This window comes from Anolis sagrei, chromosome 3, assembly GCF_037176765.1.
Source record: "Anolis sagrei isolate rAnoSag1 chromosome 3, rAnoSag1.mat, whole genome shotgun sequence".
Lineage (NCBI taxonomy): Eukaryota > Metazoa > Chordata > Lepidosauria > Squamata > Dactyloidae > Anolis > Anolis sagrei.
In genome coordinates, this window is record NC_090023.1 from 26,657,934 (window position 1) to 26,684,967 (window position 27,034).

Consider the following 27,034-nt stretch of genomic DNA (forward strand, 5'->3'; position numbering starts at 1 on the left):
AAGAAGCAGAGAAGAGATAGCAGATGGAACAGCAGTAGAAAGATAAAATGTTTTAAACAATAGGTGGGGAAATCAAGCTATTTTGCATTGTGGTATAATTTTATAGTTACAGTGTGCATATAATACCCATAAAATGAATTACCTACAGTGTCTCTTTTTTCATTTTTTCCATTACGAGTATACCATACAAATGAAAAAATAGAACAGACTATGAGAAGTAAGTACGCTTAGCAGCATCTCAGAATGAAATGCAGTGCTTTCCTTTAAACACAATGACTCTATTTTTCAGGCTTAGAGACATTTGATGTTAATCACTGATTTGTTCCATGCTAATGCTTTGTTGTGTAGCAAACGTTTAACGATAACAGTCTCTCAGCCCTAATGTGAATACAGGCATATAACCCCAAAGAAAGGAATGGCTTCTGAATAACATGTAATTGCCCTGCAAGATCTGGTGAAACTAGTGAAAATGTGTAGATAAAAACCTGTTGTTCGGATAAGAGCTACCAGCAGATGTAACCAAAATGGTTTGATAATGTTTCTGCACTGGGTTTCTGCCCTGCTTTCCTTTTCTGGCACAAGGCTTCTCTAATTTTAGCTATGAGTTTCTACATCAGTGATTCTCAGCCTTCCTAATGTCACAACCCTTTAATACAGTTCCTAATGTTGTGGTGACCCCCAACCATAAAATTGTTTTTAGTTGCTAATTCATAACAGTATTTTATCTAAATATTTGATATGCAGGCTGCATTTTCATTCACTGGACCAAATTTGGCACAAATACCCAATATGCCCAAATTTAAATATTGGTGGGTATGTGTGTGTGTGTGATCTTTGTCATTTGGGTGTTGTAATTACTGGGATTTTTCAGTTCACCTACAATCAAACAGCATTCTGAACTCCATCAATGATGGAATTGAACCAAACTGGGCACACAGAACTCCCATGACCAACAGAAAATAATGGAAGGGTTTGGTGGGCATTGACCTTGAGTTTTGGAGTTGTAGTTCAGCTACATCCAGAGAGCACTGTGGACTCAAACAATGATGGATCTGGACCAGACTTGGCACAAATACTCAATATACCTAAATGTGAACACTGGTGGAGTTTGGGGAAAATAGACACTGACATTTGGAAGTTGTGGTTGCTGGAATTTATAGTTCGCCTTCAATCAAAGAGCATTTTGAACCTCACCAATGATAGAATTGGGCCAAACTTCACACACAGAACCCCTATGACCAACCAAAAATACTGTGTTGTCGGATGGTCTTTGGCGACCCATTTGACACCCTCTCAAGACCCCCCCCCAGGGGTCCTAATCCCCAGGTTGAGAAACGCTGTTCTAGATGCTTCCATCACACCAAAATGCGGTATCATTTACTTTAAACTCACTCTTATTTAACATGTATTACATGGATGTTTTCTTTAGCCTGGTTCTCAGTTTAACAGTCTATGCTGTATTCTATTTTGAGTCATGGCTCTTTCTTTGTCTTTCTTCCCACAAGATAAAAATTATATCTTACTCATACGCGTAGGGACCTGGTGGCGGCACTTGTCTGCCCTCACATGACCTATCTTCAGAAATATTCATTTGCTATAGCTTTGTTCAAAAAGCCAACCTCTCTATTACAAACAAGCAGAGAGCCCAATTTCTATTAACCATGGACTATTCTTTTGTGTTTCCCAAATGCTTTCCTGCAAGCGCTAGAAATTATTTCCATATATTATATTGCCAGTTGTCCTCTGCAACGTATTGCCCAGGTTCTGTATATCTTGTTAGCGCTGGTCCATGAAATGTGACTCTGCTCATCCTTCGCATCTGTTTCCATCGTCTTCTTGTTGTCTTCTCTGGCAAATATTTTATCTCAATGGGTAAAATCAACCAATGCAGTTTTATTTTGCAGCCTCTACTTAATTTCTGTGGTTGCACCAGCCTTCATAAAAATGAACTGAGCTTGCATAGCAAGTAGTACCTAGTTGGCTTGCACCTTGTCTTTTCCATTTGGATCAATTATACTTGATTGACGTGATGAGGGAGACAAATGAGTGTTGCCAAAATAGCACAGGGAAACAAAATCACCTTGTGCTCAAAAGAATCTTTCCTCTTGAATTTTTCATGTTGACTGCGTTCAAATCAAGTTTCATCTTGTTCTGGTTTGTCAGCTGTCTGGGCTTCTTTTCATTTCTTCCCCAGTTTCTCCTTCTGCTCAGGTCACTTTTAATGCAGGTTTGCCATCTCCTCTCTCTGTCTCTTTTTCAAACTGAGCAATTCAACAGGAATAGGTAGTTTTTCAGAGAAACGGGCAAGTGACATGGGATGACAGGCTACACCAAAACAGGTCACAACACAGTAGTCTGGAAATTGGATTGAAGGGGGTAAAAAATAGAGTACTGTCTCACAAGAGCCATGCATCTGTATGAAATGCAGAAGAATTAAGCAAGTTGTGTTTGGAGCAGCAAGAAGTGACCTAAATTGGGAATACATTAAGGAGGGGAGGGGAAGAAAAATTGGTTGCCTTATTGCCTCTGGTTTATGTGGAATAGTTTATGATCTGCACCTGAACTTCTCATTGCACCCTCATTGCGCTGCTGTCATAAATGGATTAGAGCAGGGGTCAGGAACCTTCGGCCCTCCAGGTGTGGTGGACTTCAACTCCCACAATTCCTTGAGGCTCGGCATTCACCCCAAAGGCTTACCTTGGCCTCAAGGAATTGTGGGAGTTGAAGTCCACCACACCTGGAGGGCCGAAGGTTCCCCATGCCTGGATTAGAGACTAAATCATATGACTCTAGATGGAGTATTGATGTGTATGTATACATAGGTTTGTGCCAAATAAATAGGAAATTGGGAATATAGCCAGCCTCTTCTCCATTGCAAAGAGCAGAGGAACCTGGAAGGGCTGATTGCAGTTACCTCTTTGAGTTCCACAGCACTGGGAGGAGGTAAGCAACAGGTGGAATTGAAGGCTATGTTTGAGGACTTCACCACATTGCCCTTCTACTGCCATCACTAAAACCTTGTAGTAAAAATGATCAAGAATCTCATTGTGTTGCTCCACCCTTTGTTCTGGTGTTCAGTGAAAGTCCCCCCTACCTGGAAAAATAAACATTTAACAGTCTGCCTTCCCTACTCAGTGGGGTTAGGAGCACAGGGCTCCTGTGCAAGTGGAAAACTGTGAATTAAAATGTTGCATCTCTCTATGAATTTCTAGATCTTCCAGCATGACTGTGATCATAGAATTGCACTAGAAGACTTACAAATTCCCAGAAAACTGTTCAACCTAGGAACTGCTAGCTCTGCTAACATGACTTCTGAAGGAAATTGACCATAGAGTCAAACTGGAGACTTAACAAGACCATTTTTAGTCAAATCCATGAATAATAAATTCTTCAAAAGCCAAACCCACAAATATGGAGTGCCAACTATAGTTTCTCCCTAATTTCTGTCTTCCTGTTGTGGTATCTTTCTCTTCCTGCATTATAGTTGTTGTTGTATATTCATTCAGTCGCTTCCTACTCTTCATGACCTTATGGACCAGCCCACACCAGAGCTCCCTGTCGACTGCCCCCCCCCCCCCACTCCTTCAAAGTCAAGCCAGTTATTTCATCCATCCATCTTGCTCTTGGCCGGCCCCTCTTCCTTTTTCCTTCCATTTTTCCCAGCATCATTGTCTTCTCCAAGCTTTCCTGTCTTCTCATTACGTGGCCAAAGTACTTCATCTTTGCCTCTAATATCCTTCCCTCCAGTGAGTAGCCTGGCATTATTTCCTCAAGTATGGACTGGTTTGATATTTTTGCGGTCCATGGCACTCTCGGAATTTTCCTCCAACACTTCAGTTCAGAAGAGTCTTACCTTCCTTCACTCAGCCTTCCTTATGGTCCAGCTCTCACATCCGTAGGTTACTATGGGGAATACCTTTGCTTTAACTATGCGAATCTTCGTTGCCAGTATGATGTCTCTACTCTTCACTCTTTTATCAAGATTGGTCATTGCTCTCCTCACAAGAAGTAAATGTCTTCTGATTTCCTGGCTGCAGTCTGTGTCTGCAGTAATCTTTGTGTCTAGAAATACAAAGTCTGTCACTGCCTCCATGTTTTCTCCCTCCATTTGCCACTTATCAATCAGTCTGGTTGCCATAATCTTGGGCTTTTTTAATGTTTAACTGCAACCCAGCTTTCTTCTTTCACCTTGGTTATAAGTCTCCTCACTCCTCAAGATGTCTGGTTCTAATTCACTCACCACACCGTCAAAGCTATTCTTGATATCATTCTTCTTCCTATACAGATCCTATAGAGACAATCATAAAGAAAAGCAGCCTTACTCACAAAATTGGTTGGCAGTTGCAGTAGGGATAATGCTACTTCTCCATGGGTTCTAGAGTTGTATACTGTAATTCCCCCCGCCCCCAGGCATCCTTGAAAATTATCTCCCCTTCTGTGTATTTTACAGATGTCTTAGTGTTGCTCTGCTGAATCTGTAATGTATACATGACTGCAGCACTGCCAATGAGGTATCAACTCCATCTTTAAAATAGCCTAAATGAATTGTACTGAAAAATCCTTGGTTGAAAATAATTAGGAAAATCCCATCCCTGTTGTCTTGTCTCTTCAATTTCTGAACATGGTTTTTGGAGGAATTATTTGGCTATTATATCTCAAAATCATATAAGTAGACTTATATGAATGCCGGTTCTTCCCATTGTATTCATTTTAAAATTGTTTTGTCTCATTTCTTTATCATTTCTTTTTTCTCAGCATGAACATTTATATGAAATTTTGTACACAATTTCCAATATTACACCATTTCTCCTAATAAAATATTTTCACTAATATCCATTCTTTTGTGTACATTTCCTCATAACAGAAGCATTTTGTGTGCATTTTCCTTGGTGATCTGCACTGGAAATTGAATGCATGAGTGCATTTTAATTTGTGTATTGGTCTGAGAAATAGAAATAGAAATTAGGAATGTTTGGAAATGAGCTGAATGGTCTCTTAACCATATCCACAAATGGGACAAGATGTCCACAAGACATAACAGCAAAAACAATCCATAAGACAAAACATATTAAAATAGGAGCATCATAAAATACAACAGCCAAGATAAACCAGACTAGGCACAATAGAATAGAACAGATTAATTGGAGCTCCATCAGATCAGGTTCAACAAAAATAATGACTAAGATTTCTAAAATGGACATGATCAAACTATAAAAGGCCTGGGGAGGGATAGTGCCAATAGTGTACCATAGGGTCGTGGAAGAGGATGAAGTGCAATATATTATTTGAACCACAAAATCAAACTGGGAAGGATGATCAGTTATACACCAGATTGCTCTGGGCTGTACATGTTATGTTTCTAAAGCAAAACAGCTGCAGTATTTGGGAAAAATGAGAAACTGATTAGGTGAAAATACCAAAGGTGATAGAAACCATGTTGCTAGGAGGAACCAAATGCTAATAGAGCATCATCCTGCCTAAATAAATCAATTACACTTAAAACACAGGTAATTTTGCAATTCTGTAATGACTGTTCTCCAAAGATAGTGTATTCATTCAGCCCTTAGGCAGTGTAGTCCGGAGAGTCTCATTTTGTTGCACAGTTCACCCAGGGTGCTGCCTAAAAAGTAGGCATTTCATGACATTGTTGCTGGGTGATCTGTACATAAGATCCCTTAATTTCAGCCACCTGTCGTATATGGTTTTGTTTAACTAGACAAAAGACAGCTGGTGTAAAAATGGTCACAACAAATCTATTGCAGTTGTGTTGGTTACATTCTTTGCAATCTAAGATTGCTGACAACAACCCAAAACAAGCATTCCATCTTAATAATAATAATAATAATAATAATAATATACTTTATTTATATTCCGCTGTATCTCCCTGGGGGGTACTCAGGGCGGATTACAGAACACACATATGACAAGAATTCAATGTCGTTATGCAATTAACAAGGACAGACAATACACAACAGAGGTATAGGCATTTCCCATTTTATTTCTGGCATCTTGGGGGGGGGGATGTATGCTGTCGCTTCATCTTCCGTGCTAAGGAGCTTTTTGTAGTCTCATCCTCCCTACTGATGTCCTTAAGGGCGCCTGTTATTAACTCCCCACTAAAAGCAGTACCTATTTATCTACTCACATTTCTAGTTTCGATCTGCTAGGTGGGCAGGTGAGTTGGTGCTGATTGCGAGTGCTCACCCTGATCCGGGCTCAAACTACTGACTTTTCTATTGGCAGGATTTTCTGCAGTACAGTGGTTTAGCTCACTGTGCTAAGACCGGCCCCTGGAAAGATTTCTTTTCATTTGCTCTCTTTCTCTCTATGTGTGTGTTTGATAATTTTGGAATGAATATATGAGATTCTGCAGCCAAAATACTTCTCTGAACATGGGACATTTTTATACCTTGCAATAGCCATTCTCATTGGGTACAGAAAATACCTCGGATTAAGGCTCTCCATGAATGTTTTATCATTTGATTGGATGATGCGTTTGGCAATATAAGAAAAGCTGCTATGATTATACATCTTGATGTTGAAACCACTTTAAGTAACCTTGTACTCAAAAGGAGAACCCCTTCTAATATATAGAATTTTATTTTAATATCACAACTTTTTGTATTAATTTTTTTTAATTATGTTGTGAGCCAACTTAAAATGCCTGCACCAGGAAGAAACACTTTTCCTTAGACTCAAAACTAGCTCTAGCAGTTGGGATCTCTATCAGGTGCAGGGTTTTTTGTAAAGTTACTGGAGCTTAGTTTTCTGCTGAAGACAGATCCCAGCACTAAATACTGTACATTATATTATAGTAGAGATAGTTCACAACAAAGGCTGTTGGCTCAGTCACTGTGAGGTCTGTCACTTAACTCAGAAGGAATGGAGGGCATTTGAGGTCGTGGAAGATGGTGGTGGTGTTGCTATTTGTCAAAAAATATTGATGCTTTGTTCTCGTGAGGCCTGAATCCAATGCACCTCTTCCTGCCAGGCCAGAAAGTTGCATAATCTTGGTTGTGAATAAATCTTGTGAAAATGAAGTTTGCGTCTTTGTAAGTTATGTCATATTCTTTATTTTACACTTGAAAGCAAATAGCAAGAAGTGTGCATATACTGGGAAAGCTTTTGTAAAATGATTTTTACAATGCTTATTTGCCTTTTGTTCTTTCTTCTTTTTTAAAGTACAGTTTCATGTGTTTTAATTTGTCATTTCCAGGAGAAAAGGTTGAAGGAAAAAGCAGCTAGAAGGGAAGCCAGAAAGAGAAGTGCAAAGGTAAGGCTTTTTTTTTATTCTTTCACTGAAATTGTTTGATAATGCAATTTTGATGACATGTTTTTCCTAATGTTTCCTAATATTACCAGATACCCTCCAACGTTTTGCTTTTAATATTTTATGCCTCTACATACTGTGAAAGGTAGGAGGGTAGTGTCTATTTTAGGAGTCTAAATAGGCTGTATCTGTCCTGAAAAAAAGATGTCACTGCTGGAGGCTCACGTAAGATATCGGTTCGGAGTTCTGCAGCAGGCATTGTGGAAATGTAGTGCTGGGAATGGAGGAGGGATGATAGTGAAATAGGTGTCATAAAATTTGGAATGGGGCAGTGTTTTAGAATGAGATAAGCAATCCATCCCCCCCCCCTCCCGGGTCAGGAGTGACTCAAAAAACTGCAAGTCGCTTCTGGTGTGAGAGAATTGGCCATCTGCAAAGATGTTGCCTAGGGGATGCCCAGATGTTTTGATGTTTCACCATCCGTGTTAGAGGCTTCTTGTATGTCTCTGCATGGAGAGCTGGAACTGACTGAAGGAGCTCATCTGTGCTCTCCCTGGATTCGAACCTGCGACCTGTCGGTCTTCAGTACTGCCGGCACAAGGATTTAACCCATTGCGCCACTGGGAGCTAATATAAATGAAACATTTGTAAACTTCCAAACTCTTTATCATAATTAGAATGGATCATTGGATCGGAACAGATTCTCATGGTAATGTGATCTCATCACACTGAGCACTTGCAGTCCTGCCTCCTCCAATCTTAATCCCACTTGTGTTATGTTTGAGGCAGTAAACACAAAAGGTGTTTTCCTCGTAAGTATGTTTTTAAAGCCAAGATTTAGTTTCAAGCCCTGGCTTAAAGAGAACTAGATTATTGTGCACCAAGTTTAATGCTGATGATAGTGTAGTTCTTAATCAGAGGTAGTCTCAACCAGTTGTAATTGGCTCAGAAGTGGAGAAAAGTTATGGAGAGAGATTGCACAGTCTTTGTAATCTATTCCTGTGGCAAAAGAGTGACAATTGCATTGTCAAAAATCTCTAGTTTTTGGAAAACTACATAAAGTGAAGTAATACTCATCCCATTTCCAAAAAAATGTTGTATAGCTCAGGAGCTTAGAAAAAAAAGAGCAATTAAAATGAGCAGGAAAGTGAAGCATCTCTCTTATTAGGAAAGGTGTAAAAAGTTGGCACTTGTTTTAGCTTACTGAAAGTCAATTAAGAAAAATGTGATAAAGGCTTTAAAATTATAAACAAGGAAAGAGTGAGTTGAAAAGCAATTAGCTCAAAACATTAAGACTATATCATTTAATCTTGTTGATTGACAGCAAGCTGAAGACAAAAGGAAGGAAGAAAATGCTTTGCTCAATTTGAACTAACAGACTCCATTACCACAGGCTGTTGTGATAAGTGTTAGTAGGGCTTGAAGGATCAGTTTGTGTAGAATCCCCCAGAGATGAGAAACTTGTGGCTATCCAGATGTTTATGGAATGCAACATTTGTTATCTCTTACCATTAGCTATGCTGTTGGGATGATGTGTTTTCCATTGTAACCACATCTGTAGGACACTTTCCTCACCCATACACTAGAATACACCATGGATACCAAAGACAGATAGATAGTAAGTGATATATAGTGATATATTCCTTGCCTCCCTATTTGAGAGCCATGCGTGACTTAGGGCATTTTATCCTAGCACTTAAGACCTGGCTTTTTACTAGTGCATTTGACCCATGTTAATTTTAATATTTGTATGTATGGGTTTTATCCTGTATAATTTCTGCTATGTAAATCGCCTGGAGCATCTCGGATGGAGGGCGATTAATAAGTAATTAAAGATTATGATGATGATGATGATGATGATGATGGTGATGATGATGATATAGGTTGTTATGTTTCATTTGGAGCCTCTGATGGCACAGTGGTTTAAACTGCTGAGCTGTGGAACTTGCTGACCAAAAGGTCAGAAGTTCGAATCAGGGAGCCGGATGAGCTCCCACTGTTAACCCCAAAAACATGCAAATGTAAGTAGATCAAAAGATACCACTTCGGTTGGAAGGTAATGCAGTCATGCCGACCCCATGACCCTGGAAGAGTTTCCGGACAACGCCAGCTCTTCAGCTTAGAAATGGAGATGAGCACCACCCCCCAGAATCGGATACGACTAAACTTAATGTCAAGGGGAAACCTTTACCTTTACCTATGTTTTATGCACACGGGAAAGCCAAATGTAATGACACTCTATCTTGGAAATGCCCTTGTTTGTCACTTCTCAGGGGATGCCTGTTGGAGATGGAATGGTGTGTGTGTGTGTGTTTGTAAAATCCATCAAGGCAATTGTAAATATTTTCTTTAATTTATTTTTTTATTTAAATAGATTTTGTTTCCCTCACCAGTAGGTAAAGGTAAAGGTTTTCCCCTGACATTCAATCCAGTTGTGTCCGTCTCTGGGAGTTGGTGCTCATCTCCATTTCTAAGGGGAAGAGCCGGCGTTGTCCATAGACACCTCCAAGGTTATGTGGCTGACATGACTGCATGGAGGGCTGTTACCTTCCCTACTCACATTTGCATGTTTTCGAACTGCTTCGTTGGCAGAAGCTGGTGCTGACAGTGGAAGCTCACGCCGCTCCCCAGAATCGAACCTGCAACCTTCCGGTCAACAAGCTCAGTGGCTCAGTGGTTTAACCCACAGCGCCACTGGGGCTGTAGGTTGTTTCCCTAGTTGTTTGTATGCATGTATATCTATGCAATGTTTGAATACAACACAACAATTACTAAGATATTTTAAAGAACACCCTTATAGCCAAAGTTTGAAACATTTACATGCAGCAGGGAGTTCCTAGTAGAAGGCCTTCCAGTGAACAAGTAAATGTAAACCCTGTGTTAAGTTATAATTTTGCTCTGAGTATTTGGTGCAGTGATATTTTTTTTAGTCTTTTGAAAGGATACAGTCCAAAATGATTTTCCAGGATAGAGTCAAAGTGTGTTCCTGATTTTCCTTACCTTTTGCATCTAAACAGTTTCACTTTGTACCTAGCATTGAGAAAAGATTGGATTCCTTTGAGAGTAAATTTAATACTGTGCTGTTTCTTTTTCTGTGTTCTCTTCATGCTTCCACTTAAACTTGGGAAACTTGTCTAGGAAAATGATTCACATTATGATCTGAGAATGGGAGGCAGGGATAATTGATGTTCATACAGAAGTAAAAAGTCTGGTTGTGCTGAGTACTAGCTCTCAACACTATATTAAAAGATAACTTCTTTTAAAAAGTATTAACAGCAGCACATTCAGATTGTGTCTGTCAGGACCTGAACTGTAAGTAACATTGCTATAAAATGTATAGTGCTGAGCTTAGCTCCCTCACGAAAGCAAACTAGAGTGTGACCATTGGGGGCCTCTTTCCCAAATGGCAAAAGGCAAGATGCAAAGTATCCTGTATTACTCAGTTCTTGTGGGTTTTTTCGGGCTATATGGCCATGTTCTAGAGGCATTTCTCTTGACGTTTCGCCTGCATCTATGGCAAGCATCCTCAGAGGTGAGACCTCACCTCTGAGGATGCTTGCCATAGATGCAGGCGAAACGTCAGGAGAAATGCCTCTAGAACATGGCCATATAGCCCGAAAAAACCCACAAGAACTGAGTGATTCCAGCCATGAAAGCCTTCGACAATATCCTGTATTAACTTGCAGGATGGTGGATCTACTCTTGGGAATTAGGAAACATTTTCTAAATGACTATTCTCATTTTCTGAAAGAGTATTTGAACTGCTTTTTTTCTTGTTCATTCTGTCAACATCACATCTCTTTGTTATAATTTTCACCTTATTGTACTTTTTGTGGTGTCAGGTGGGAAACAAGCCAAGCAGTCTTTACTTTCACAAAAGGATAGCTAGCAATGCAGAGGACTTTAAAATTTTTGGGAAGGCATGACTTTTTAGGGATCATAACCTTTTGGGAAAGCAGAATCTCCAAAGCCTTTTGGAGATTAATTGGCATTCACTGCCATTTGGAAAATCGTAACCTTTTTGTAAAGTATGATCTTCCTCAGAACTAAAAACTTTATTGAGTGAATCTTCTCTTTAGTGGTATATATCCATTACTATTCATGTAAGGCAAATTAGGTTTCTCAGTTGTTAGACCGTTAGGAACAAAAATTATGCCAATACACAACATATATAACAGATCTCCAGAAATGTTATTTCAGTTGCCTGAAAACATCCTATTCTCCCATAAAATATATTTAGTTTGAAAACATGGTCTCAAGAGACAAAAATAAGTAGTCTCCATTAAAAAATAACATAGTTGGTTAACCTACAAACTTCATGTGTTCAGCATACAGGTGCATTGCTTGTCAATTCAATTACAGATAGGTTTGAAATAGTATCTCTGTGCAAATAACATAGGGCATCTTTCTTATGATCTTAATAGTCCAAAGTCTAAAGCATCTCTCTGTTCTAAAATGGAGTCTGAGCTCAGGGCAGGCCCTCTCACAACCTCAAGAAACATAAGAGTCAAGGGAAAGCTGCATATCAAAATATACATACACTATAGTAAGAAGTCTGAATTATGTACATAACAAATAACTAGTATAGGAGATTTGTAGAAGGTTGCTATTTCCAACAAAAATGCAACTTTGACAAATTGTCTCCTCTTACACCCTCCAATGTGCACTCAATACAATTTGTTGGAGTACATGAGTGGAGGTGTGTCACTGTATCCATGCCCTACTTGTAGGTTTTCCACTGGAGTGGCTGACTGACTGCTGTGTGGTGCAAATTCTACAGTGGATAGGCTTTTCATCAGATCCAGCAGTGTCCCTCTCAAGTTTTTGAGAGTTGTAAGTGGCTTAGAAGCACCTCTTGTCTCACTGGCTTTGTACAGATTCTGCTGGCTCCCTTTAGCTTAATGAAGACTGAGGGTTTTTTTCCCTTCGGTTTATGATGCAACGAATGGCATATTCTTTCAGATGCTTCCCAGTTCTCTTAAAGCAACAAATAACTGTATATGTTTGGTCCTGAGTGCAAGAGAACACAGCAAATGGGCAGCCAGCCATAGCATTTGACAGCTTGAAAGCAAGGGTCAAAGTCTTAGGAGAGTCCAAGGAAGCCAAAGATCATGTACAGAGAAGGCAGTCCCAAATGTACCTGAGCCTAAGGAATTCATTTAGAGTCGCTCTTTGCTTCAGAAAATTCTCTGGCTTCAGCAGTGTTGCCTGAAGACTTTCACAGCTCACCTTGGTTCAGGATCTAAGAGCCCCATGTGGGCTTTTAGATTTAATACTCTGGAATAAAAAAAAAAAACTAGCACTGGCTATTAGAAAAGAAACAACTACTGCAATTTATGTTTAAAATTTGTTTGAGTCTTGAGTCTACAAGAAGAAAAATTCTGATCTGCTAGAACAAAACATGACAACATTGCCGTATCATTTTAGTCAATCAACCGGTGATTTATTGACTCAGACGACTTGCACGTTGTTCCTGCGTCATGTTCACTTCATGCAAGAATATGCCTGATACATACATTTCTGTACAGAGATTTCTATGTCTATAGCTATAGAGACAGATATACCATATATACTCAAGTATAAGCCGACCCGAATATAAGCTGAGGCATCCAATTTTACCACAAAACCTGGGAAAACTTATTAACTATAAGCCAATGCAGCAGCTATTGGTAAATTTCAAAAATAAATGGGATAGGGTTGAAAAAGTGGGGAAATTAGGTGGAAAGGAGGTAGCTGGAAAAGTAGGTCAGATTGGAGTGGGAGGGGCAACTGGGGAAGGACTGAGGTGTGAAAGGGGATCTGGAAACTGGGAAAGATTGGGATGGAAAGGGGGGGGGGTAGAAAAGTGAGAAAGACCCCAGTCTAGAGTATGAAGGGAGTGCTGGGAAAAGCTGGGGAAACTGGAGTGGGAAAGACGGGCAGCTGGAAAAAAATGAGATGGAGAAAGGAAGATTGCCAAATGAGCAAGACTGGGGTGCAAAAGGGGGGCTGGAAAGGTAGAAAGATTGGAGTGGGAAGAAGGCAAGTGGAAAAGTGGGAAAGACTGAAGTGGGAAAGGGGGCTGAGAAAGTAGGAAAGACTGGTGTGAGAAAGAGGGGCTGGGAAAGTGGGAAACTTCGGTGGTAAAAGAGGCAAGACTGAAATGGAAAAGAGTCTAGAACCTGGGAAAAGCTGGGAAGGAAAGGGAGCTGGAAAAGCGCGAGAGAGGGGCTGAAGTTAGTAAATACTGGGGTAGGAAGGGGGAAACTAGAAAAAGAAAGACTGTTGTGGAAAGGGGATGCTAGAAAAATGGGGAAAAAACTGAGGTTGGGAAGGAAGGAAGTGGGAAGGACTGAAGAGAGTAAGGCATGCAGCTTCTCCTCTCCTCACAGGACAGTGACCCAGCTAGGTTGCTGAGGAAGAGGTGAGGGTCCTGGCAGGAAGTTGTGGGACTGAAAAAAGAGCTTCTTTCAGCCTCACACCTTCTCACCAGCATCCTAACTCAAGTATAAGCCAAGGGAGGGCTTTTTCAACCTAAAAAAAGGGCTGAAAAACTAAGACTATACTCAAATATATAAGTAGTTCAAAGAAACCATGAGTTGTTACTCAATACTAATAGAGGAAAGTGTTATTAAAATAGCATAAGTAGTGCATCCCTTATCCAAAATTTCAAAATCTAAAATTCAAAAATTAACCACTTGGATCAGTAGTTATCAACCTGTGGGTCCCCAGGTGTTTTGGCCTACAACTCCCAGAAATCCCAACCAGTTTACCAACTGTTAGGATTTCTGGGAGTTGAAGACCAAAACGTCTGGAGACCCACAGGTTGAGAACCACTGACTTGGATGGATGGGAAAGTGACACCTTTACTTACTGGGGGTTCGGTGTGCACACTCTTGATTTAATGCACATAATTATTTAAAATATTGTATAAAATTGCCTTCAGACTGTGTGTATAAGATGTATATGAAACACAAATTAATTTTGTGGTACCCATCTCCAAGATATCTCATTGTGTTCACTCCTGGATGTTCCTGTAACTAATCTGACTACTATATTTTGAACCAACTGGAGTTTCCAAATTTGGTACAAAGGTAGCCCAATGTAAAGCGCATTGCAAAAGTCCTACCTTGAGGTTACCAACGCATGCACTACCATCTTCAGGTCCTTCAAATCTAGGAAAGGGTGCAGCTGGCAGATGAGCCAAAGTTGATAGCAAGCACTCCTGATTGTCACATTTACCTGAACTGGCATTTAGAGAAGCAGATCCAGGAGCTTAACTTTATATCTTTCAGAGGGAGTGTAACCCCATCCAGAACTGGTTGTCACACCACCATCCCCAGGTTTGTGTTTTATATATGTCTGAGATTCATTTTGTACACAATAGTTTAATAATAACTGTACAGGAACCCAAACTTTTGTACATTGAACCCTCAGAAAGCAAAGGTTTCACTTTCTCCGCAACCTGTGTGGACTATATTGGATTTTGCGGTATTTTGGATTTTGGAATTTCAGATAAAAGATAGTGAAGCTGTATATCGTGAAAATGAATTGAGGGTCCCAGTGGGACTTTCAATGAACTATAGCCATGTTAAGTGCCTACTGACCAAAAACCATGTATTTTTTCAAGGTGTTTATTTTTATTTATTTTTTTGGTCGTGTCAGAAGTGACTTGAGAAACTGCAAGTCACTTCTGTTGTGAGAGAATTGGCCATCTGCAAAGACATTTTCCAGGGGACTCCCAGATGATTTGATGTTTTATCATCCTTGTGGGAGGCTTCTCTCATGTCCCTGCATGAGGAGCCTGAGCTGATAGAGGGAGCTCATCCGCCTCTCCCCGGATTCGAACCTGCGACCTGTCAGTCTTCAGTCCTGCCGGCACAGAGACACACATTCACCAGTTTAGGAAAGCTCCTTTTTGAACTATCAGGTTCCCTTAGTCAGTACTTGTAACCCGAATGGGTAACTTTCCCAAAAAGCTCTCTCTCTCTCCAGTTGGTATTTTTGCCTCTCCAGCAGTCAGTTTTCTTTGGCTACTGAGCATGCTTAATTTGGCCAGGGTTTTTAGGAGTATCATAGAATGGTGTATGTATCAGATTGAGAACAGTGTACCACCCAGTTGTTGTAAATGCGTTTTCGCCATATGCTTTAATCAATTTTACTGTATTTTCGGTTTCAATGCAATCAGGGACTCTTGCCTAGTTTATTAAAATATGTATTAGATTCTTTTTCTTTTCTTTGCAGCCATGGTGACTGCAGGGTGCCTTTTCCATCCAGGGGTTCTTATCTGGATGGAAACATATTTGCAAATGAAACACCAGACTATTACAGAATGTTTTGAAGAATTGAGCCGAATAAATAGCTGACCCTATAGAACTACTTATCATGATTTCATGATTTGTGAAAGTATTCTCTCTTAAGGCAAGGATCCGTATTTTTATCTTGAACGTCTTTCAGAAACCTGCATATTGCAGAATATAACTTTCTACACAAAAAGATACATTTCAGCAATATTGTTAGAAGTAGTGGGATAATAAAAATGAAAGAGATTGTCTCAACTCAGTGTGAAATCTGAAGGTGAAAAATTTTATTATTAAGCCAACAAAGAGATATAATAGAAATCTAAAAGTCTTTTCTTATGCTACTGTGTATAAAAATTGTGCTAAATCTTACTGACATCGTAAATGAGCACAGCTTCTCTAATTTTGGTATCCAGAACAAAATGTTTCAAGTGCAGCTTTCCAATGTCTCCCACTGTTGTGATTGAAAAATCCACAGATGCTCATAGTTGCTTATTTCTCTGATTAAGATACCTGAGCAGGGAAATCGAAAATTATATTGAAAAATCAGGTTAAATACTCACTGAAGAGATACATACTTTATGAATGAGGGAAGATTGAAAGTGATTGCATTGGAATGGTACATCTAAGATTAATGGAAAGGGCAATAAAATAACAACATAGAAGCGGAAGCAGAAATTATAATGTATTGCAAAATACAAAACCCACACATGCGCATTCACATCTTAATGGGCCTTGTTGTGAACGCTTTGGTTTTCCCACTGGCTCAGCACCAGTTCTTGCATCCTCAATTTGCAACTGGAAACAAAGCGAAAAACACATCTGATACTTACCCTGTTTAATTGTCAATCTAATATAGGATCCACCATTTTAATTTGTTGCCACAATGCAGCATCCCATGGTAGCCCAGGATGCGAAATCGAAATGGCAACCCCTTTTGACTCTTCAGTTTTTCACAATACTCTGGAACAATTCTTCATCAGCCATGTTGTAAATGATTACATAGTGGCCCTTTAGAAATGTGTAGCTTGAATATATTTTAACTTTTCAACAATGTTTTAGGCCAGTGGTTCTCAATCTGTGGGTCCCCAGATGTTTTGGCCTCCAACTCCCAGAAATCCTAACAGCTGGTAAACTGGCTGGGATTTCTGGGAGTTGTAGGCCAAAACACCTGGGGACCCACAGGTTGAGAACCACTGTTTTAGGCTCTATCTGTTTTATCTTTTGTAAACTGCCTTGATTTCCAAATTGGAAAAAAAAAACACAATTTAAATGATCATGATCATGATGCTACCTGCCACTGCTGTAAGAACAGAGGGACTCTCAGCAATAGCAAGGAATGCATACAGTAGAAAGAAAGCTATGGTGGACTTCTTCTGATCTAGAACAAACTCCTGCTTAGCTTATTGTTGTGTATTATAATGCCTTGTGCCTGTTGTAATGTACTTTGTACTCTTACGTCAGAACTTAGATTCAGAGCACAGAGAAGCTGCTGTCCATCTGAGTAATAGGTGTGATGACAACATGTACAGTAGAGTTGTTGAAGGGACTTGAACTTATTGATAAATGGAGATATGATAATTGGGGAGTGAAGTGCTGAAGTGGGCTCTGCAAAAATCTGTTGTCAGGCAACTGAGCCATGATTTGATTTATTTATAAACCTAATCCGTATGGAACAGTTGCTTCATAGCTCTGTAATGCTATCTGAGCACAGGTAGTTCTTTCCTCCAAACTGCATCTCTAAGCAAGCAGTACGCCTGGTTGTATTGATTACAGACAGGCTCAGATAACCACTAATAACAGCAGCCTCGTATATTCATTAAGCATATAGAAGACCTCTTAGGGTCACTTGGACTAATTTTCTAGGTGAACACTGCTCTCCTCTGTCCAATGCATATTCATCAAATTTCATGAGACTGTCTTCTTCACAGAAAGATATTTATTCTTATAGTGCTTCTGCTCTCATGGAGACACTCTAATTGGGCAACCATTTTTAGTTGTAGGAGCTCATTATATGTTCATCTACACATGCAGCACAGACCTTCACATAAACATCCGAGAGATATTCATTGCTGCCATTAGGTGGAACTAGCCTGAAGGGCCACAAAATTTCTCTGTGCATTTGTGTGGGAACTTCCACCCCATAAGTTTGATGGGATCCAAAATATTTATTTGTCTAATACTTTTGTGTAAGAAGATTACTTGTCTAAAACATTTTAGACAATTTAAAATGTTTAAAACATCTTCTGTGTCACTGTTTAACATCTACTTAGAAAAGAACATCACCCTCTGAGGATGCTTGCCATAGATGCAGGCGAAACGTCAGGAGAAATGCCTCTAGAACATGGCCATATAGCCCGAAAAAACCCACAAGAACTGAAGAACATCATTGTTGTGCATCTCTAATGATCAAAATAGACAAAAAGGCGAAGGATACATGGAAGTTCCTGGCAGATGCAATTTTCAAATCAGAGGCTTCCTGATCCATTGCTGAGTTTCTTAACAACTGTCTGGCATCAGTTTTCATAAATGAAAAAGTTATATTCTTCATTTTAATCATCAAACCAGTTTTATTCCCAAAGCCATTGCTAGATTATTAATTGAAGGCTTAATTTGTGTGTGTGTGTGTATGCACACTTCCAAGTTGCCCATCAGCTTATGACATGCCCTTGAATTTCATAGGGCTTTCTTAGGCAAGGAATATTCAGATATGGTTTGCCAGTGTTTTGATTAGACAGCATCTGGTGCCTTTAGGGAATTTTAGAGTATTTCAAATATAATTCTGACCTCCTTTGTCAAACTGTTTCTATTTTTGCCAGGATTCTTCATTACAGCTTTCAGCATTATCACTTAGTGTTCACAGTTCATCTGTGTAAATCAATATTCCAGGTTCTTGTTCCATTATGAAAAATCATCCATGTTCACTAATTTAGAAGATTCTTACGTAAGAAGTCCAATATTCTGCTCACATAGTGACCAAGCAGCCCTGTGGGGGAAGCATGCCAGTAGAATATGAGTGTTTGTAGAGCAACTGATATGCAGAAGCCTTCTACTTCTCATGTATTCATATGTGGCAAATCAACAGTTTGCCTGTTGATCCATGGCATTGGTTCTCAACCTGTGGGTCCCCAGGTGTTTTGGCCCACAACTCCCAGAAATCCCAGCCAGTTTACCAGCTGTTAGGATTTCTGGGAGTTGAAGGCTAAAACATCTGGAGACCCACAGGTTGAGAACCACTGATCTATGGTGATCCTATTAATTTAATAGGATTTTCATAGTCAATGGACCCTCAGAGGTAGTTTTATTAGCTCTTTCCTCTGAAATATACCCTACAGCATCTAGTATTCAATAGCAGTCTTCTATCCCAAGTACTATCTGGGGTTGAACCTTCTTAGCTTCCTAGATGAGACATTTTTTAGGGTACAATCCTTTACAAAAGATGTGTTCCCAGTGGCATGGAAAACCTTTGGAACTAGTTTGTCAGTATAGATCAAAAGAGCTGTATTAATTTTTTTGCCATCTGGGGCAGGCTATAATGATTGGCATGATCACATCACATTTTCTACTATATTTCTGGATTTCAGACTTACCTTGTGTTGAACGAGCCATGGTGTATCTATCCATTTTAATGTTGCTGTGTTCAGGAGTTTTTACATCAAATAATCTTTTCCCAGTTTTAAATGAGAGCACTGCATTTGCTGCTTTCTTCTGTCTTCCCCCATGGTTGTTTGGGGCTTACATTTTTATATGCTGCTACTGGTGGCTCTGAAAAAATAATAATTACAATAAGTAATCAGAAAAACATTGTCACTCTGCTTTCTAATTATTTTAGAAGCAATGATTCAAATTAATTGATTCTGTTGTGGCCATTAATATTCCAGCTGCTCAAACAGCCTGTAGATACATTTTCTGGACTTTTAATTTTCCTCTTGACATTTGTTAAGGTTGTTTCAGAGGTTTTGGAAATGTACCTTGTTCCTCCACCATTGCGCCACATTAAAGGAGGGTCGGCACAATAAATAGTTGCTGTTTCTTACTTACAGAAAACCTAAATGGAACCTTTTATGAGATTTTCTTGGCAAGATTTCTTCAAAGAATATTTTTCTTTTGTGTTTCTCTAAGCCAGGCCAAGATATTGCAATGTACCCAAGGTCATCCAGTTAGTTTCCATGGCCAAGTGTGTGTGTTTGTGTTGGCGGTGGGGTGGGGGGTGGTGTGAGGGTTGAACCCTGGTTATATTCCAGTGCTCAAACCATTGCATCTCACCTGTCCACAGACACATGTTTAAAATAAGAGAATCGGAACTTGCAATATCTGGTTTTGTTAAGTTTTTATAACTTTTTTTCTCAGCTGAGTTAGATCTCAGCACTTTTTTCTTAGATTTCATAGAATTGTGATGTTGAAAGAAGCCCAAACTTCCATATAGTCAACCCTCAGCCATTCAGGAATGCCTAACTACAGCACTTTTGAAACACATCCTAAAGACTGCCAAAGAAAGAAAGTCCACCCACCTCTCAGCCATCTATTCCAATGTTGAAAAAATATTATGGAAAAGGTATTCTTCCTAATGTTTAAGAGGAATCTCTTTTCTTGTAACTTAAATCTACTGATTCACATTCTAGTCTCTGGAGCAGTAAAAAGAAATAGCTTGCTCCATCTTCCAGATGACATCCCTTTAGATAATTAAGGATGGCTATAATCTCAGTCGTCTCTACTCCAAGCTATATATGCCTAGCTCCCTAAAGTTTTCCTCACTAAGCTTAGTTTCTAGACATGTTACTATTACTTTTCATATGAAACACTGTTTGTGGCTCTCTAATATGCTACCCTATGTGCATACACTTTTTCTGAGCCCCAGAATTCCCAGAATAAAATGGCATAGCTCTATGGCAGACTGAACTAGCGCAGTTTTTATCAGGTGGGAAGAAGGAATTGCATGTTTTCTCTTTATCAGTAGTGTCACGACACTTTAATTGTAAGTTGTGATAAAAATAGCTTTGCAAAGCAATGGAGGCATGATTTTTTTTCATATAGTGAAAAAAATGAATTTGATGTAAAATTGGTAACCAAGGGAATCAAGTAAACAAAAGATATCAGTTTGAAAGGCTTTTACAGGCAGTTCCCAAATTATAGACAAGATAGGTTCTGGAGGTTTGTTCTTAAGTTACCTTTATCTGTAAGTCAGAACAGGAACATTTTTTAAGTGTAACTCCAGCCAAATATATATATAGAGAAGGAGAGATATATTTGGATAGCATAGGGAAGGATTAACACTCCATTCTCTGTTCAGAAAATTTCACCTCATTTTGTATCCCTGTGATCAAAGAATTTTGAAATATTTGACTTGTTGTGGAAACAAGACTTGGCGAGAACGCTTCAGTTGAGACCCTCTCCCCCCAGGATAATAACTCTTCTAGGCACGAATTTCCCTTCCTAGGGGAAGATTTTTCTCACTTCCTGATGTCTCACTCCCATTCTTAACTATGAATCATTTGTAAGTCAGATGTTTGTAACTTGGGATATGCCTGTATTATTATTTCCCTTTGAAAGTTGGTTTAAAACTAGTCAAAACAATGAAGTGTTCCAGTTGTAACTTCATCTTGCCATACTCATGCAAGGCCAGTCAGGAAAAACAGCTACATGCTAGAAGACCGAGCTGTGTGATATCTGGCCCGGGCCTTTGTGCTCCTCTAGCTAAGTTATTGCCTTCCTGTGCTAAAAATACTGAAGATACATGAAGGAGCCCTTATGTCAGGCATAGGCAAACACAGGCCTGTGGGCCGGATGTGGCCCTTTGGGATTTCTCGCTAGACACAGCTTGCCTTGTCCCTCCTCTCATCATGAAGATGCAGCGGCCCACATCCCCAGGCTGAGAGGAGGGCTGAGGTAGAAATACTCGGCTGGCAAGAGCTCTCCGGAGCTCTCACCAGCAATGTGTCTCCTCTAATTCTCCACCTGGGAAAGCGGCAGGCCACCATCTCCCCAGGTGGAGAAGAGTGAGAAGGGGGAAGCAGGGAAAGGTGCAGAGGGGAAGATTTACAGCAACGGTATGTCTCCTATTCCTCCTTTCAGTCTGGGCATGTGGCGGGCCGCTGTCTCCCCAGGCTAGAAGGAGAGCGGAGGAAGGAGCTCTTGGTGGCCTGTCTCCTCCTCCTTCTTACAGAAGGGAGAGGACAGCCTGAGCCAGGAGAGCGGGTAGTAACTGAAAGGACTCGGCAGCCCTTTCAGATGCAGCTTGCCCTCCCCTTCTCTTGGCAGAAGAAGGGGGCGAGCTCCTTACTTCTGCTGAGAGAATGGCCCAAGCCAAGAGGACAGTGCCGAGAGAATGGCCTCAGCCAAGAAGCAGTGTTTAAAAGGGCCATGGAGCTCTTTCAGATGCAGCATGCCCTGCCCTTCTCTTGGAAGAAGGAGGGGGAGAGCTTCTTCCTTCTCCCAAGAGAATGGCCAGAGCCAGGAGGGCAAGCAGCATTTGAAAGAACTGGTGAGCTCTTTCAGATGAGAGAGGCCCTTTCAAATGCTGCCTCTCTCACCCTCCTCCTGGCATAAGCGTGGGGTGAGTATGCTGGGAGGGCAGCCTGGTGATGATCCCCCTCCCACCATTACCTGCCCCCAGCCCTGCCCCCACTTTGCACCAGCCCCACCCCTTCCACCTCCAACCACGCCCCTTCCACCCACAAGCAAGCCCCTTCTGGCCCTGGCCGCAATGCCTCCCAGCCCCAGCCCTTGAAGGCTGTGCCCACAAGGCGTCCCCAGGGCAAAAAAGTTTGTTCGTTCCTGCCTTATGTCATCTGCATCCGGCAGCAAAATGGCTTTCTTGTTTTTCTGGACTACCTGTCTGTACACTTTCATTGTGAACATCAGCATCAATTACATATTTTACCTAATTTTCTGAAAGTGGAGGTACTCAAACACCTATTCTTTTTTCTTGGTTTTGTGTTCTTCTCTGGGAAAGGGGACCATGGTGGTTTCTAAAGATTGTTTTACAGAAGTGTCAGCAAAACAAATCAGGTATAGGCGAGAAAGGATGATCACTAATTGCCATCTGAGTCAAATTACGCTTATAAAATTGATTTACCATTTAGCTGCTCTTTGAGAGGGAAATCCATAAAGAACATTAGGTTTAGTTCTGAAAGCTATCACACTGTATCATTATCTCAATAATGTATGTTGATTGGGTGATAGGAAAAGAAAGCCTGAATTATTGCTAGACTTTTAAGACTATACCTTCCCTGCCCTCTTAAATATAGAACCATGATAAACACTTGCTCTCCATTAAGTGAAGGGGGGGGGGGTAATGTTTTTGGGCTCTGCTTAATATTTGCATCCATATTGGTTAATGGCTGGCATTTATACTCTTGTGGGGAAAATAAACCCTAGCCATTGAAGGATCTGTTGCAGTGCATTTGCCTTTTGCCACTGGCACTGCATTTTGTAGTTTGTAGAGAAGAGAGTTCACCAGAAAAATATTATTCACTGTCTCATTCTAGACCTCTTCCAGCCCTCCCCACACAACCCATCTGTCATCATCATAAACCTTTTACTAGTAGAAATTACTCCGAATGGGAAATAAATTATAAAATCTGTGTTGGAACCAGTGAGAGCCAGTATGATATAGTGGTGTGTTTATTTATTTACCTTATTTATATCCCGCCTTTCTCTACCCCAAGGGGGACTCAAGGCGGCTTACAAGTGGCACTAACATACAATATCAACATAAAATAAGTTGGATTAAAATTAATGCAAATTAAACATAATAAAATATATTCCAATGCTAAAAAACACACCATCCATGGATCAGAGTCCAAGGCCATTCCATAGTCAATTGCACATTATTCCACTTCAAAGTAATTTCACTTCATTAGTTCTTAAATGTTATTGCACTACATTAGTTCTCTGCTCCCAGAGTCAATTTACTCTCCTTCTGAAGGTTAGGAGGGGGAGGGCTGATCTAATATCACTCGGGAGGGAGTTCCAGAGCCGAGGGGCCTTGTCTTTTGTCCCTGTCTCTTGTGATTTGAGTGTTGGACCAGAACACCAGATTACCAATGTTCAAATCCCCACTTGGCCATGGAAAATTTGGCTGGTCACATTGTCTCAGCTTCAGAGGAAGTCATCTTTTCAATATAACCACTTGATAGTTTTCCTTTGGGATTCCTTCAAGGCACTCAACAATAACCACAGAAATCTATAACCTGTGGTCATATTCTGGCATAGTTTCTCATTTTCAGAAAAACAGTTAGTTTGCTGTTGTCTTAAGATGAAATTTCCCTTGTTTCCTTGTCTTTAGTGTCATACCATGGGGCAGAGTTGAATGCCATATTTTCCGTTATTTGACAGAAATACTGACATCCGCCTATTTGGAGGTGTAATATCCCTGGATGTTTGCTTTCCTTCATGTACAACTCTAAGCAACAAAACCACTTTGAGTCACAACGTTTTTTGTTTTAGATTAAACAACCATATGTTGTAGAATCAAACAGTCTGGGTTGTTATATTAAATTTGTAGATGACTCGTCACCTTCCAAAACTCGGTTTACCTCATATCCCCCCACCAACCCTTTCAGAAGGCAACAGATGGAACAGTTCTGCTGTGCCATCATGTTTTCATGACTTATGATTGGAATTGCTAAGGATAAAGTGTCACTCATTTTGTTTTCTGTTTCTCCTTTCTGAAGAAAGGATTGCTCTTGATTGCTCTCTTCCTTAGCCTCCAGACTTGACACAGCTGGGAACCCTTCTGGCTTATGATATGTAACTGAAACTCACAGCAGTGCAAGATTGGAGAAAATGGCCCTTATGTTTGTTCTTTCTGAGATGGATCGCCTGAAGGATAATTAAGCCTCCTTCCCACCCATTGACAAGTTGGCTGGCAAATTTTTGTTCTCTTGTCTCCAGTCTAGAGGCACACTGATCATATTAAAAGGCACCAACATAGATGTCTGCAGTTTTGGAGTTTGGTACCTATTGATCTACTCACATTTATATGCTTTTGAAAATGGTAGGTTGCCAGAAGTTGGAGCTAATAGCGAGAGCTCACCCTGCTTCCCGGATTCGAACCACTGACCTTTTGGTCAGCAAGTTCAGCAGCTCAGCAGTTTAAACCTTCTGTGCCACTGGGGGCTCCCATAGTCCCATCGTTATACAACCTTGTGAAGGCTGTGGTTGGCTGGTTCCAACCAGACTTGATTGTCTTCTCTTTTCACAGTGGTTTTATGCCCAACGGTATTTTTCTTAACAAAACTACTGTGTTTTCTGGCATATAAGACTACTTTCTTCTCAAATCTTCTCAAAAGTAGGGGGTCGTCTTATATGCCGGGTGTTGTCTTATAGGGCAGGTACTAAAACTGGAGAATCTGCAGTCGCCACATATAATGGGGGGAGTTAAAAAACGGCCGTGGCTGCATCCCCGCCATATGTGGTGACCGTATGAAAGCAGCAAGGGAGGTGCTGTACAAGTACGGTAGAAGAAAATCCACTCACCAGGATTCGTGGAAAGAAGTGATTTAACATGGTCCCAATGATGAGGTGAAAATTACCATATTGAAATCAAATCTGATTTTTTTAAAAAATATTTGGTGTGCATTGGAAGAGGGGTAGTCTTATACGGCGAGTATATCCCAAACTGTGTATTTTAACTTGAAAAGTTGAGGGTCGTCTTATACACCCAGTCTTTTTATACTCCTGAAAATACAGTAAGTTGATTTCTTAAACCTTTATTTTTAGGCAAGTTGTAATGTCAAATGAAGATGTTCTTAAAAGTCTATTACTGCAGTGAAAAAAACTGCACCAGGAAAAAGTTTGGATCCTGCTCATCTCTATGAAGACTCTCTGGCACCAGTACTGTGAAAAATCTTTCCCCAGCTTTGGAGTGCTACTATTATATTCTATTGTTTAAAAAAAATTAAATTGCAGAGCTGGAGTACTCTAGTGCCTTTGAAACAGATGATGGACAAGTAATAAAGGCATTAATGTGCTTCTTCATTGCCCCCCATCGCCACTGAAGTATTTTTATGCTTCCCTTATTTTCTTATTATTGCCATTTTTTCTCCAGTGGGCTGAGGCTTCAATATGGCCAGCTCGGGACTCTCATGACACCATTCTTGTGGTTTTGAAACTAGCTTGCTTGGAAGCTGATCAAGGATTCTTCAGTGAGTGGCTCTATAATTGCAGAAAAGCACTCTGAAAAGTAGTTTGTCCATCACTACTGTTTTATCGTATCAAGCGGTCATTATATGAAGTCAGATCATCGATCCTTCTAACCCAGTATTATTTATCTTAACTGTTAGTGCTTATCATTTCCCTTTGGGGGAAAAAAGAAAGATAAAAGGGTAGATATTCCATTATTGTGTCTCATTTCTCTACATCTCTATTATTATGCTATCCTTTGTCTGTATCATCTCAGTGAATTGAAATAGCTTGCAGCCTGACACCTTCACTTGAGGTAAGCAGTTTCTTTGAAAAGAACTGCATCCAATCATTGTTGGGAGTCGCTAAAAATAAATTTGTAAAACTCCCAATTTCCCCATAATTCAATATAGTTAACACTACACAGTCTAAAAATAAGAATTTGCTTTGAGCTTCATTTCTTGTCAAGTGGTATGTATGATTAACACACTTTTGCAAGCTTACTGTAATACCTGCTGCTATTGAGCAGGAGCAAAATGCATCCATCAGGGCAATATTTGAGGCTCCTGACTCCTCCAGATTTCCTAAACTTCCTTTTTTTTGCCCCCACTCTCCCCGCAAAAGGGTTCTTTTAGAGACTTAACTTTTTAAACTGATTGTGGGGCACCCCTGTAAATACCAGCAACAAAAACTCACAAATGTCATACAATAAATAAATAATCTAAAATTGGCAGAGTTTCTGCCACATCTAGTTTTATCTCCCCACCTCATTTGGGGGCATTTTTTACAATCTATACTGCTCCCAGTGAGTCCAGAAGATTGGACCAGGAACAGAAACATAGACCTGTCACTTGTGACCCCTCTTTCCTAAAGTGATCTTCATGTGAATGGATGAGATTGAAGACAGATGACAGTCCGGAATGTCCAGATAATATAATTGTCAGGCTTGTTATACAGAATCTTTGTATCCACGGATTCTGATTCCACTGATCCAACCATCCATGGCTTTAATATGCCCTCCCCTGAAAAACAAAAAAACAAAAAACAGAGATGTCTTTCTGTGCACAAAAATCAAGCTTCTTTGGGTTTTTTAGATTCTTTTAAAGGCTTGAAAGGAACAGGTGAATAGTAGATTTAGGGCACTTTTTTAAAAACCAGGTTACTTGTTCTTTGTTCAACACATTTGCCGGCACCTGTTTCCTTCGAACTAATGTAACCTCAATTTGAACTAAGGGAATGTGCTGCAATATAGGAATCACATTTGGTTTAACTAGTTTTAAGAGCAAACACAATCAGCCTGTTAACATCCACTAGACCAGTGTTTCTCAACTTAGGGGTCAGGACCCCTAGAGGGGTCACG

General features: G+C 40.2%; 1 protein-coding gene across 1 annotated transcript in view; it reads left to right on the forward strand.

Moving 5' to 3' along the window:
• Positions 1 to 27,034, forward strand: part of DDX10 (DEAD-box helicase 10) — a 203,854-nt gene that overhangs the window by 136,722 nt on the left and 40,098 nt on the right. Inside the window, exon 16 of the mRNA XM_060770991.2 lies at positions 7,217 to 7,273. Coding sequence (XP_060626974.2) covers positions 7,217 to 7,273 — 57 coding nt within the window. The remainder of the gene's footprint in view (positions 1 to 7,216; positions 7,274 to 27,034) is intronic.